Source organism: Adiantum capillus-veneris, chromosome 10 (assembly GCF_014529385.1).
Source record: "Adiantum capillus-veneris isolate H3 chromosome 10, ASM1452938v2, whole genome shotgun sequence".
Lineage (NCBI taxonomy): Eukaryota > Viridiplantae > Streptophyta > Polypodiopsida > Polypodiales > Pteridaceae > Adiantum > Adiantum capillus-veneris.
In genome coordinates this window covers 145,040,406-145,054,639 of record NC_140940.1, presented here as the reverse complement: position 1 = coordinate 145,054,639, position 14,234 = coordinate 145,040,406, and the positions used below count along the sequence as shown (strand labels likewise).

Genomic DNA, 14,234 nt, shown 5'->3' with positions numbered 1-14,234 from the left:
TTTGTGGCAAACTCATGCTCACAAAAAAGGCCTGCGTTTAATGTCGATGGGAAACTTTGCACTCCCAAGTGCTTTGGTGGTCTCAATATCTTGGACTTGCACCAGCATGTTCTTGCTAGGAAAGCTATGTTGTTGCCTATTCTTGTGCAACAAACTCAGCCTTGGGCTCTTATGCTTGCCTGCTTGTGCCGGCATATTGTTATTTCCTCCTTTGGTCATTGACAGCCACCTCTTTGGAAGGTTGTGTTTGGCAAGATGGAAGGACACATTCCAAGATGTCATATTACTTCCAGTTTGAGTTCTGATTAGAAAGATGTTACAATTCATTTATCATAGCATGGTCGACAACAGCGAAAGGGAATTCGCTTCGATTGGAAAGTCTTCATTGGAGTCCGGTATTTTCTCTTACTTTAGTCGATCGTTCGCCTCGCCATGCATATTTTCTCTCTTGCCGTGGCCTTCGAGTGGTGTGGTTGATGATGTAACAAACTTGGACACCTTAAGTCAAGATTCTACCGCGACACAGCAAAGGTTCACTTCAAAACAATTCACAATTCACACTTGATTCGACACGGCCCGACGGAATTCCGTGCCTAGAGATATTGGCCCCAAAGACTGGCGCCCCTTTCGGTATTTCTTTTTGTATTAATCTGTGTTCAAAATACAAGAGAGTAGGAGGGTTCTTAGACACTGCGTCCAGATGCTTTGAGAAGTGAGGGCCCTGCCCACTAATTTATAGCTTTACAAGGGATGCCCAAAAGCAGAGCCCCCAAAAATCAAAAGCCCTTAGGCTTCTTAAAATAAAATAAAGCAATTGACTCAAAAGCTTCCAAAATCAGCCCACATAGATTCAGCCAGCTTTTCCGTACGCTTTGCCACGTGAGCAACTTCTGCGCAAAAGCAGGGAATCCGTACACTCTGCCACGTCAGCATGTCTCCGCGTTTTGCGCCGAAAAATCCAGGACAGCCACGTCAACACTGTTCCACGTTTCACGGGCCTGCTGCCAACCAGTTCGGTGTAACGGAGCATGCCACGTCACCGGTTTGTGACATACCCCCCTCTTGAAAGCATTGTAATCGCCCTCGATTACGCCTGCAAAACAGACAAAGGCCATAAACAGTCTTAGCAAACACTAACGGTTAGTACCGACGCACTAGGAACAACACATCTAGCACATGTACCAATTGACAGTCACATCACAGGACATCACTTGACATCACAGGACAAATCACATTCAAAAATCATTCCAAATCTTAGACCATGATTAATCGGCAACGTATTTAGCAATCGCATCTAGATCCAACCAGGACCTCACAGATGCCCGATTAACTAATCCTCATTGTAATCATGTCTATAGAGATTTATCAGACCGAAATGCTGTAGTCATTTCGTCTATCAGTTCCTGCACTTAAACAAGTCAAGTACAAATCAATATCATATTATCGGGAATTCCAAATCATAAAGTCATACAGCAGAATACTGTCAGCTCAACAGTCTCCCTGAAACCCAAAGGGACATGAGTGACTCTATATCAAATCAAGGTATCAAGGCAATCTGTCGACAAAGGAGTGGAGTGACTCCCCTCTTGTGCATACCCACTGCACTGGATTCGCCCATGCTAAAATCAGGGTTCTATGGGAGTAGACTGTGCTAAACCGAATGCTTCAAGGTAAAGGTTCACAATCTGAGGAGTATCTGCCAGGTCCTCCTCCTCCATCCACTTTGGATGAGAAATAGTTCTTGAATTCAACCAAGAACCGCCTTATCACTTCACCTTTTATCTTTCTATATTTATATGCCAGTATTTGTTCTGGAACGAGTATCTCCTCCCTTTCCTCCACTTCGGGTTGCTCATCTAGCTCCCCATCATCAGGCACATCGCCTTTAAAAGGCTTCAGGAGACTCACATGAAAAGCATTGTGAATTCTCCAAGTATCGGGCAGCTTCAGTCTAAAGGAGACATCATTTATCTTTTCTTTTATTTGGAAAGGTCCATAGTATCCCATGCTAAGCTTTGGAAAAAGTGGCTCCTTTCCCTCTTTCTTTCTCAGGCGTGCCTTCTCAAAACGTAAGAGCACCCAATCGTCTTCCTTTAATTTCAAATCGCGACGGTGTCGATCTACGGCCTTTTTGTGTCTTTCCTAAGATTTCTCTAAAGCCTCCTAGACCTTGGCAAAAGTAATGTCCAAGTCCTCATGTACTGGTCGGCTACGAAAGTCTTATCTTTCATGCTTAAGAAGGGTGGAACCTTTGGAGCACCTTCAATAATCGCAAATGGTGTCTTCCCCGTCGAAGAGTGGATCGTGTTATTGTAGGCAAATTCCACCAAAGGTAAAAACCTTTCCCATTCAGTCTTTTGATCCGAGATGTAAGACTTCAATATATATCCAGTACGACTGAATTTGCAATCTCAGATTGCCCATCTATCTGCGGATGGAAAGATAACGAGAACTGCAACCGTGTACCAATGTTCTCCCAAATAGCCTTCCAAAACAAACTCGTGAATCAGGGATCTCTACCAGAGACAATTGTCTCAAGCATGCCATGTAATCTGAATATCTGGGCAATGAACAATCTCGCTAAGTGATCCAGCTTGATTGTTTTCTTCACTGGAATGAAATGAGCTTGCTTGCTAAATCTGTCAATAACAGTCCAGATACCATCGTGCCCACTCTATGTCTTCAAGAGATCAAAAATGAAATCCATAGCAATACTTTCCCAGGGGCGGGTGCGAATGGGTAAAGGCTGTAACAATCCCTGTGCTTTATGCCTCTCAAACTCTGTCAAACTTGACCTTCTAGCATACCAAGTAAGTGCGTACAAAATCATCCACGTCCTTGAGTCTCGGCCAAAAGAAGTCTCTCTCCACACCTTTCAAGGTGGTATCAATGCCGCGGTGATCCGTACATGGTGGACAGTGGCATTCGGTTAGTACATTTTCCCTCAACAGCTGTGTAACGCACAACATCGTTTTCTTCATCAAGTAGCCATCCCGAATGGAATATCCCGCTACTACCTCCCCATTCTGTATTCGACCGAATACATCTGCAGAATCTGGATCTGTGGCGTACTCATCGACCATATCCTCGAAGCTTCTATGATGTATCGCGGAAATAGCAAAGACCAACGGCTTCTGGGACGAAGCATCTGTCACCAAGTTCTTTTGTCCCTGCACATGGACAATCTGGAAGTGAAACTGTGACAAAATGTTCGCCCACCGCATCTGCTTTTCGATAGCTGCTTCTGTGACAAGAAGTAGCGTAAACTCTGGTGATCTGTGAAGACAATAAAATCGGCTCCGAGTAGGTAATGTTGCCACTGAGTAAGAGCATGAATAACCGCCAAACGTTCTTTCTCATATATCTGTGCTATCCATTCCGGCCTTGAAAACAATCGACTATCATAGGCAATGACATGACCTTCTTGCATTAAGACCGCACCCAGACTACGACCACAAGTGTTGCTAAATTGGCTTTATCTGACAGAAAAATAATTCTAAATGAATTATTGGATTTATAAGTGAGAGGGTTTTCTCGCTTGGAACACCAAGGAAAAATAATTCTAAATGAATTATTGGAATTTTAGGTGAGAGGGCTTTTCTCACTGGAGACATCCGAGTACAGAGTATTCCTAGTGCGTCATTCAAAGTAATGACGGGAGCACTGAGAACGGGAATATCTGTAAGGCCACCAGGAAAGGGTACTTCTGATGCGTCACATCGGATGGGTGACAGGGAGCATCGGAACGAAGTATCCGACCATCCGAGAACGGACATCTCTGATGCGTCATAGGATGGGTGACATAGAGCATCGTGAAGGAGATTGTACCGTAAGTTCGGTAGGAAAGGACTAGGTGATGGGTATTCCTGATGCGTCACAAGGTGGGTGACGGGTGCATCGGAAAGGGGATATCCATAGTCAAGAGGAAATTCCGAACTGTGTTAGAATTGTGCACAAGGAAAAAAGCAAGCACTTGAATGAAGATGGGTTCAGAGGAAACTTTGAGAAAAAACAGATGCTTTTTGAGAAAGCGGGATTGCTTTTCAGGAAAGCGGATGCTTTCCCGCGAGGAAGTCTATGTCTACATTGCAACTGTGCATGTGATTGCATCCAGGGACGCTTGGGAAGTGCTGTGAAAGCATTGTTTTTAACTTATAAGGTTTTATTGAGTTTTTGGGCAGGTTCAGACTATTTTTAAAATACGCCGGCCGCCCACTTAATAAGTGGGCAGCCATCTGATAAATAAGGCAACAGATCAGCCAGCGTTTTCTCTCTCTTTTTCTGGCAGAACAGAAAAAAAAAATTTGAAAAAAAAAAAAAACGGCCGCAATCTCTACGCGAGCAGCTATTCGTGCCCGTGGCTAGGAGCTATAAAAGCATCACATGCCCTCACTCAAAGGGGAGGACCAATCTTTGCAAGGAGGAGATACTGCTGCAGATTTCAGCCGTAAAGAAGACGTTGCCGGTGATGCCCATGGCTGCCCCAAGTGTACCAGATGTCGCCAAGACCCAGTGCGCGAGTTCCCTCGCAAAGAAGTGCATACGAAGCGTGTTTCCATCGCGACAAGTTGTTGTTTTACTCTGTTTTCAGCCCATACACGTCGTAGACGGGGCTGATTTACGAGAAGGAACCCGAGAACACACCTCTTTTGTGTGTAGGATTGGAAGAGAGGATTTTCTATGGAGAGATCTCTTCCGGGGAATTGCTTTTCGAGAACGGAGTTGCGTTTCGAGCGTCGAGACTTTGAAGGTAACGATTTTCATGTTATGAACTCTGAGTATTTGTTTGCAGGTGTACTTCCTCTTAGTGAGGGAGTAGGAGCAGAGGAAGGTAAGAGCCTCTACAGGAGAAAAAGCGCTCTGAGGAACTAGAGCCAGATCAGCCCAAGGATTTCGTACCCGAGTTTGGGAAGTAGATCCACGGATCATAGAGAGGTAGTCTCTCAAGTTGTGATCCGGAAGTTGGGATTCCCAAGTAAGGTCTTCATGTCCAGGAAAGCAGAGTTGTTCTGCGGAAGAGGACTTTGGAAAGAGAGTTGGAAAAGAGTTGCAGGGATGCCATGCTTTGAGTCTGGAAGGTGAGATCCAAAGGTGAGAACCTTGATTCTCGAGGACTTAGAATAAGGAACGGAAGTTCCTTGGAATAGGGTTTTGCCCTAGGAATCGGAAGCTGAGGCTTCCGGGAACCATCAAGTCTTATTCTAGAACGAACGTGGTAATACGTTCGGTTCAAGTGCTTGTATAGACTTCTCCTCAGTAATAAAGATACTATTACGGGGGGGGGGACGAGTCCATCTTCTGGTCCCCAGTACTGTGTCGATCTTCTCACTTTATCTCTCTCTCTCTCTATCTATTTCTCTATATCCTCTGGCTTCAATATTAAGTGATAAATTTTCTTTATCCGAGTATATTTTATATTGCTATGCGCTCCCGTTTGTGACAACAAGCATCGAATGACTTCTGCAAATCTGGCAAAGTCAAAACTGGTCATGTAGTCAATTTCTCTTTTAATGTCTGAAAGGCAGTCGCCTCTGTGGGTCTCCACGAGAAAGTGACTCCTTTTTGTAACAACATATGCAAAGGGGAAGCAACCCTCTGCAAACTTTCTAATGAACCGCCGGTAGCGAGAACATAAGCCAAGCTTCTAACTTCATGGACATTCTTCAAATCGGGCCAATCACGTATACTCTCAATCTTGGTCGCGTCCATCTGCACTCCTGCTGCTGCTGAGACGATGTGTCCCAAAAAGTGTATCTCTAGTAGGAAAAATTCACTCTTCTTTGCATTAATCACCAACTTGTGATCTCGCAATGCCTGAAAGACCTGTAGCACATGTTCTCGATCGTCTGCCTCATCCTTGGAGAGGACAATAATGTCATCAAAGAAAGTGCCAACAAAGGATCTGTACTCTGAAAAAATCATGTCCATCATTCGGTTAAAGGTTGTTGGAGCATTGGTAAGGCCAAAAGGCATCACCAAAAATTCAAATAAACCGAAGGTCTTCCGAAAAGTTGTCTTGTAGATATCTCCCGGCACGATTCAGATTTGATGATATCCGCTCTTCAAATCGATCTCGCTGAAACAAGAGGATCCCTGTAGTCGGTTTAGAATATCATCGATCCTAGGAATCGGAAATATGTTCTTGATGGTGATTTTGTTGAGAGCTCTATAATCAATGCACATTCTTGAAGATCCGTCTTTCTTCAAGACCAACAACACCGGAGATCAGTAAGGTGAAGTACTCGGCTGGATAAGACCCTTTTCCAAGAGGTCTTTCACTTGGTTCATAATCTCTTTATTCTGGGCTCGGCTCACACAGTAAGGTGGTCGGTTCGGTGGTGTGCTTCCAGGTATCAGATCAATGGTATGATCCTCACGACGAGCTAGTGGCAACTCGCCTGGCAGGCCCTCAGAAAAGCAATCGACATGAGTTGGAGAAAATCTTGGCGTTCTTTATCAAGTTCATACATATTTGTCCTATGTTCATCATTCAACTCTTTCAAAAAGATCGAGTAAACAAACAGACTGGATTTCATTAATTTGAAACGACCGAAGCCGATACAATAGGGACAGACTCGCCCTTCAGTTTTACATCAAGTACGATGTTTCGGCCCTTTTCAGTAGTCAATGTCGCTTTCTTCGCCCAATAATTAACCACGGCGTTGTTCTTATGGTACCAAGGGACTCCCAGGAGGACACCACAACATTCCAAGGGCATTATGTAGAAGTCCTGGTGCCCCAAACACCCCTAACAATGCAACCGAAGTTTGCCAATGACAGGTGTAATGGCCACGTCTCTGTCGGGTGCCGCTAGAACTGCCTCTGCTTGTGGTCCCATTCGATCGGGTGTAATCTCGAGTCCCGCCACCAAATCAGGTGAAATGAAGTTGGCCTTGGCTCCTCCATCAAAGAAAATCAGGGCTTCTTGATCTTTTACTTTGCCCCAAGCTCTGCAAAGTTCTGTACTTTCATCAATCGTGCTTGGGTCAGTACCCATGCAATCTGGAACCAGTCCTGCTTTCATCTTGCCTTTTCATCCACGTTCCTCAACTGCTTTCGAACTCTCTGGCCTTTCTTCATTCTGTTCTTGTTGTGCCTTTTTAGGGCACTTTGCGAAGATGTGCCCATGTTCCCTGCATCCAAAACACTTCCCCTCTTTGATGTAGTTGTCCCTCTCTCAAAGAGTGAGCCGGGCTTGTGAATCCTTATCTTTCTTTTCTTGGGATCTCTTCTTCTTTCTACTTTTTTTTTAGAAGTCTGTTCGGTTCTTTGAGTCATGATCTCATCTGTGGAGTAAGTCAGATTGCCTGAATGTATGGCAAAACCCCGTTTCGCATGACCCATCAATTCTTCAATAGAATCTGACTTTTGTTCTAAGCAGTGATCTCGGATCTCTGTAGAAAGTCCGCAGCAAAACCGCTCAATCTGTTCTTTAAATGAGATCTTCTTAAATGAAGAAGCCGATAGAAAAGAGCTCCAAAATCTCTCGCAATATGCGTCCAAAGAATCTCTCTTGGTCATCCGAAGATTATTCCAAGCAGTTCGTATACCTCGTTTATACTCCCAGTCAGCCATGAAGAAATAAAAAGCCTTTTGAATTTCAACCATTTAATTGGCGCTTCCTTGTTCAATAGAAGGGTGGACCACCATGTTCGAGCATTCCCCTTGAAGAAAGAGATAGCCCTCCAAATCTTGGAGTGCTCTGGTAATGCCCTCCAGAGAAAGCTATATCAATTGCCGTATGAAGGCCAAAGCCCTCGAAGCATCTCGGAATCCAGAAAAAGTGTCAAACTTAATTGATTGTCCACCTTCTTTAAATTCTCGAACTTTCTTGCTTTTATCCTCGAGGAAGTCATACTCGTTGGCTTTATAGAAATGCTGCTTCTTTGCGTAAAAATCTGTGATCATCGGAGTCCGAATTATATGAGGATGAGTCCTCTATAGAACTGTCAGAAACTGGGCAAAACTTAGGCTTCTTTGCCTTTTTCTTGCTCTTTCCGAAGCTTTGCTTTTTGCTTCGCTTTTTCCCTTTCCAGTCTTCTTCGCTCGAGTGTCAGAAGAGAGCTGGGTGTACTAACTAGCATAGTGGGTATGCTAACTAGCATACATAGTATGCTAGTCTCCATGCCCACTATGCTAACTAGTATACATAGCATAATTAGGTATGCTAACTAGCATACAAAGTATACTAGCCACCATACCCACTATGCTAACAAGCATACACAATTGCTAACTAGAATTCACAATATGTTAACTAGAAAATAAGCATTCCATGTACCGAGGATGATAACTAGTAGAGTGGATATGCTAACTAGCATACCTAGTATGCTAGCCACCATACCCACTATGCTAACTAGCATACATACCATAATTGGGTATGCAAGCTAGCATACAATGTATGCTAGCCACCATGCCCACTATGCTAACTAGCATACGCATTATGCTAACTAGCATCTATAATATGTTGACTAGCATAACATACACAACATGTATGCTAGCTAGCATAACATGGATAGAATTCCATTCAGAAGAAGAAGAAGAAGAAGAAGAAGAATTGGATACTCCTTCAAATCGCACACGCTTCTTCTGCTTTCTTGCCGAGGCAAAAGTTGATTGACGAACCCAAACAACCTGGGAAGTCGGTTCCTTTCTTCTGCTTTTTGTAGTACTTTTTAGCTTTATTGTTCGCGTCAAAAAGCTGAGTAGTCTGTGTATCAACCACCTCTTCCAATTCTTGCTCTGTAAACATCCTCGGAGTAGGAGGTTTCTTGAGTGCCGGTTTGAGGGGTGGCTCTGTGGCCGTCTGCCACTGGGTGTGCACCTTGGATGTCTGAAATTTTGCAAATTTCGGATCCTTCGCAATGTTGATCATCATCTTTGTCGCGTCGTCAACCAATTGTCGATGTTCCATCTCTTCAATCTCTGCCTGAGTAGGCTAAGGTGGGCCGTACTCTTCGTGAGAATCTTCTTCCTGATCTCTTCCCACATCTCCAAATGCAAAGGAAGTCGACTGTTCTTTGTTGGAATCCATAAGTGTCGCGAGAAAAGGATCGGATTTCCCAGTAGAAGAGAAATCGATCGCACTCTGATACCACTGTAACAAACTTGGATACTCCAAGTCAAGATTCTGTCGCGACACAGCAGAGGTTCACTACAAAATAGTACACAAATCACACTTGATTCGACACAGCTTGGTGGAGTTCCGTGCCTAGAGATATTGGCCCCAAAGACCGGCGTCCCTTTCAGTATTTCTTTTTGTATTAAGTTGTGTTCAAAGTACAAGAGAGTGGGAGGGTTCTCACTCTCAGATTCTGCGTCCAGATGCTCTAAGAAGTGAGGACCCTGCCCACAAATTTATAGCTTTACAAGGGATGCCCAAAAGCAGAGCCCCCAAAAATCAAAAGCCCTGAGGCTTCTTAAAATAAAGGAATTGACTCAAAAGCTGCCAAAATCAACCCATGTAGATTCAGCCAGCTTTTCCGTACGTTTTGCCACGTCAGCAACTGTTGCGCAAAAGCAGGGAATCCGTACACTGTGCCACATTAGCTTGTCTCCGTGTTTTGCGCCGAAAATTTTGGGACAGCCAAATAAGCATTGTTCCGCGTTTCACGGGCCTGCTGCCAGCCAGTTGTACGTACTCGGGCATGCCATGTCACGGTTTGTGACAGATGAGGTAGGCTACACTTTTCAGTTTCCCTTTGCTGCTCGACATTTTGGATTGGGTGTGCATTAGTGTCAGCTCTGGAGAGAGCTTCAGCACATGCTCGTTGATTATTTGGCCATTCCACCTTTGTTTGATGGTGCTTGCATGTCTGATTGGTTTTTCCAAGACACGCCCTTTGAGGATGTCTGCTAGTAAGGTTTATGCTCTTCTTCTACCGCAACCCTGGATTGTTGACCACTGCAATGCCCTATGGTCAATGCAGAAGTCTAATACCTGGTGGAAGAAGCCACTCACTGCCCGAAGAGCCGTTTGCCTTACAATGAGCGATTGTTTCTATGGCGATGCTTGCTTGGAATTCTCCCGGTGGCCTCTTTTCTTAGTGCACCTCATATCTGCTCTTCTCGTTGTATTCGTTGCTCGACTACGAAAGAAACTGTTAGTCACCTGCTTTGGGATTGCGGCATTACTAGAGGTTTTCTAGCAACTTGTAGAGGCTTCGTTTCCCCTCTATGGTCTTCCACAAATAGTTTTGGGCTTTTGGCATTCTCCCTCCTTCCTTACAACAATTTGTGGTCTTCTTTATGCCACGACTGGCAATGAACTCTTTCAACCTTTGTTGCATTCTTCAAGGGTAAGAGCAGCGAGGACGGGGTAGGGAAACAGTAGTAGACAGAAAAACCCAATTATTTCAATGTCAACAATTCATGTGTGTGTGTGTGGGCTCTCTCTCTCTCTCTCTCTCTCTCTCTCTCTCTCTTACTTGAGACAAGACTGAGGCAGCTTCAAGGCAAGCGTGGTGCATAGCCTTTCGATAAGCTAAGGAGTTGGCCGGGGAGTGATAACCAGCACCCACATGCACTGCCACGAAGAAGGTTCGCTTCGACGAATCCATACGTCCTCTCTCTCTCTCTCTCTCTCTCTCTCTCTCTCTCCCCTCTTCTACGACTTTTACAAGGTGAAAGTTCAGAATGGCCTATGTATATAATGCTAGTGTTGTGTTGGGTTAGCCTCCTCACTATCTCGCTAGGGCATGGGCTCGATGGGATCAATAGTCCACGTCTATTTCTGGGAGCGGGTGCGATATGAGCTGTTCGATGCAGTTTGTGTAAATTCGGAAAAATAGGTAAATTCGGGTGCAGCAAAACTTGTAAATTCGGGCGCCCACCTCTCCCTCCCCCACTCTCCTCCCTCAGAATCGAACCCAGAACATCACCTTTGCAAGCCTATCACCTTAACCACCTCACTTGTGCATGCTTGTTGAAAGCATTGGGAGAAGGGCTTCTCTTATGATGAACCTATCGCTGTGTAAATTCGGGTCAGCTTAGTAAATTCGGGCAAATTGGTAAATTTGGGCGCGTCGCAACATCGGACGGCCCACGATGCACCGCTCCGAGAAATAGGCATGGGCCATTGATCCCATCCAACCCATGCCCGTGTGAGATATTGTTGAGGTTGGGTTAGGGAGACTTTTATTGTTTCCAGTGCATGATAGAGACTCACCTTTCATTTCACATCTGACATGTCTTTACTTTTCTTGCATTCTATTGTTTTAGAATGCTAAAGTGAACCTTTACCTTGCATTATTTTAGTAAATTTTGCACACACGCATATATATGTTTTTTTTTGCATTCTGTTGTTTTAGAATGCTAAAGTGAAGCTTCATCTTGCATAATTCTAATAAATTCTACACACACACACACACACACACACACACATATTAATTAGTTCTTTTTATTTCACCTTTCATTTCACAACTTCACATAGCTTTACATTTCTTGCATTCTATAGCTTGATTCCAGTTAGTGTTAACGTTCTAGAAAGTCTCTTTTATTAAGCGACAACTGGTCGAGTTTCCTCCTCACAAAGAAGAAAACTGAAAACTAGCAAAGATTTTAAGATTTGCTGAATTTTTGGACGACTTTCTCACATATTTCATCGCTTTTTCTTCCGTTTACCATTGTTTGCAGCTAGCTAGTCTCGATTTTCAATTGGCTCAAGACTAAGCTGAGGCAATCCTTTCCCAAACACTAATACCAGTTTAATTCAACCTAACAATTTTATCAGTTTCTTATTGTTTTTGAAAGCCGTCGTGACCCTTTCACTTGTTTTCTTTTTGTCACAATATGTAGAGTATTTCACTTTTTGAAAACAAGTGTAACAATGACTTATTTAGATTATAATATATTCCAAAAACATAAAAAATAATGACAACCAATATTAAATGGCCCTCTTTAAAGAGAGAGGTACAAAAAATGTCAACACCTCTCATAAAGACGTAAAAGAAATATCAAAAAAGGAAGTTTTTTGCCATGTGGCACTAACCTGCAAGCTTTATCCAATGGTCCACAATTGCACCAAAAATCCGACTTTACTAAGGGCTCCTTATGTAGTCCAAAAATTCTCTTTCCCGATGAGCTTCTTCTTCTTCCTCTTCTCTTCTTTTTTTTCTTTAATTGGGGGGCTGGGGGGGGGGGGGGGGGGGGGGGGTGGGGGGTTCAAATGCTCTCCATCCTAGTTGTGAAAATGCTCCAAAGAGAGATGTGGCACTTGACAGCATGTGATTGACCTACTCTTGATTGTGGGGAAAAAAAAAGTCTAGTGAAGAATAGCACTTAGTCAAAAGTAGTAAACCAGTAACGCTAAAACTGATCATCATATCCTACATAGAAAGCGAGCAAACGTTGGATCTCCCTGCTTCATATATGCCTATTGGTCCTCTTTAATTGATTTGCTCTGCCCCTTTTGACCTTCTCTTCATAGTGTTCGATGAGTCCTCTCCTTCATCACTCTTGACACCTCTACTCCGGTGCTACCCCCAACCTTTTCCAACTCCTTCTCTGCCCTCCACACATGCAAGGCGCTCATCCTTTGGAGGCAAAAGAGGGAGGACCATGACGATTGCCTCAAGCTGAAATTCAAAAGAGAGACAAGAGGGAGGGATGGCTTTCAGCCAAACTAAATTTCAAGACACAGAGGAGGGGAAGAGATGGCGATCACTACTTCTATTGAAGCTCCATGAGCGCCACCGATAAAGAGATTAGAATCAAGCTCACGCGGTGAGGAGGAGGAGCAGTTAGAGGGATGGCCAAAGAGCGGAGAAAGTTGCAAGAGTAGTAACAAAGTGTAGCAGAGATAATGTGTCGTCCCTCTATATTGGGTGCTCCTCAGTGCAGTGTGTGTGAGATCTCACTCCACAGAATGCAGACACATAAGAAAATGAACAACACAGAAACAACAGCACGACTTGGCAGTGAACCTGAACATGTACAGCATGAACATCAACTAACTCAAAGAAACCAATACAGACTCTGGCATGGTAGCACACTCAACTCAGCCCAGATCTCAGGGGTACAGTGGGGGTGTCGAGGATCAACTATGCAAGGATGGTGCAGACGTGTTGTGTATAGCTCCAGATGATAGACTCTTGATGACTAACCACACAAGGTAGATGATCCCTAAAGCCCAAAGCAGCTACGGATATATACAACCACTAACGGCTCACAAATATCTAATCCAGCTCAGACTATCTCAAAATCGTGGTCGTGGTGGTCTGGCCCCGCGTCCGCTATACCATCACATGTATGCCTGCCACGTATCACTGCCCAGCAAAAGTCTGTCTAGTGTGTGGAGTCGGCCCAACTGCAACTAATTGTCTATCTAATGCCTACGACACTATATCCCTGACAGGTTACCCGCCACAAAACCACTCACCGTCTTGGTGAGAGTAACACTATGCTATAAAGAAAATCGAGAAGTCACTATATGTACAAAGGAAATTGAGCAGAGGAGTGCGATCCTATCAACCAAGAGAAAGAGTCGTCGCCACCATTGCACCTGACATATCCGCCTCTGGGGGAGGAGCCATCAAACCGATAGTGGGAGGCTGTTGTTGATGAGCTCTATTGTTTTGGGCGAACTGGCCAGTGATGAGAGGTGCCACCTGTTGCACAGCTGATGGAAGGACCTAGCCTGCAGTGCACTCAGAGTGTCAACTAACACAGCCATGTCGGTGTGCACCAGCAACAAGGTCGTCGAAAGGAATACTCTATGTCGGGTGCATATTTGGTAGGGAAGTCGATGGTTGAAGCCCCTGAGGATGTAGATAAAGTGTTGAGACTAGCCATATTCGACAGAAGTGTGAGTAGAGGGTCCCATGAAATGGGCAAAGCTACCTGGTTATACATACCCAACACGAGTATGTACCTGTATCCCCTGCCCTTTCCAACCATATCCCCTACTCACTGGAGCCTAAAATCCCATATCATTGTGAAGTAGCACTTCCCAAATACCCTATATCTGAGCTCGAAGGTCGTCGATGATTTTAGACTTTTCTTGCAATGCGTGTCACAAAGCAAAAATAGTGGCGTCTCTATCCGCAATTGCGCTCTCCACGACAGCACAGAGCACTCCATAGCTCCGTATGTAGCAAAGCGGCATTGGTGAGTAGCTGCCAACTGCTCTGCCCCAAGGTCAATGGTAGCAATGGCCTCCTTGAACTCCTGCAATATGTCCTCACATAGCCAAAAAAGTGATGTAGAGTCCGAAATTGTGGAGGATCCCGCAGCAACAG

General features: G+C 44.4%; 1 protein-coding gene across 1 annotated transcript in view; it reads right to left on the bottom strand.

The window, feature by feature from the left end:
* The window catches only part of LOC147449795 (N-terminal nucleophile aminohydrolases (Ntn hydrolases) superfamily protein), a 146,176-nt gene extending 135,555 nt beyond the window's left edge, over positions 1–10,621 (bottom strand). Inside the window, exon 1 of the mRNA XM_086522150.1 lies at positions 10,425–10,621. Within this exon, the coding sequence (XP_086378276.1) occupies positions 10,425–10,556 (132 nt within the window). The 5' untranslated portion in view covers positions 10,557–10,621. The remainder of the gene's footprint in view (positions 1–10,424) is intronic.
* Positions 10,622–14,234: the final 3,613 nt, after the last annotated feature.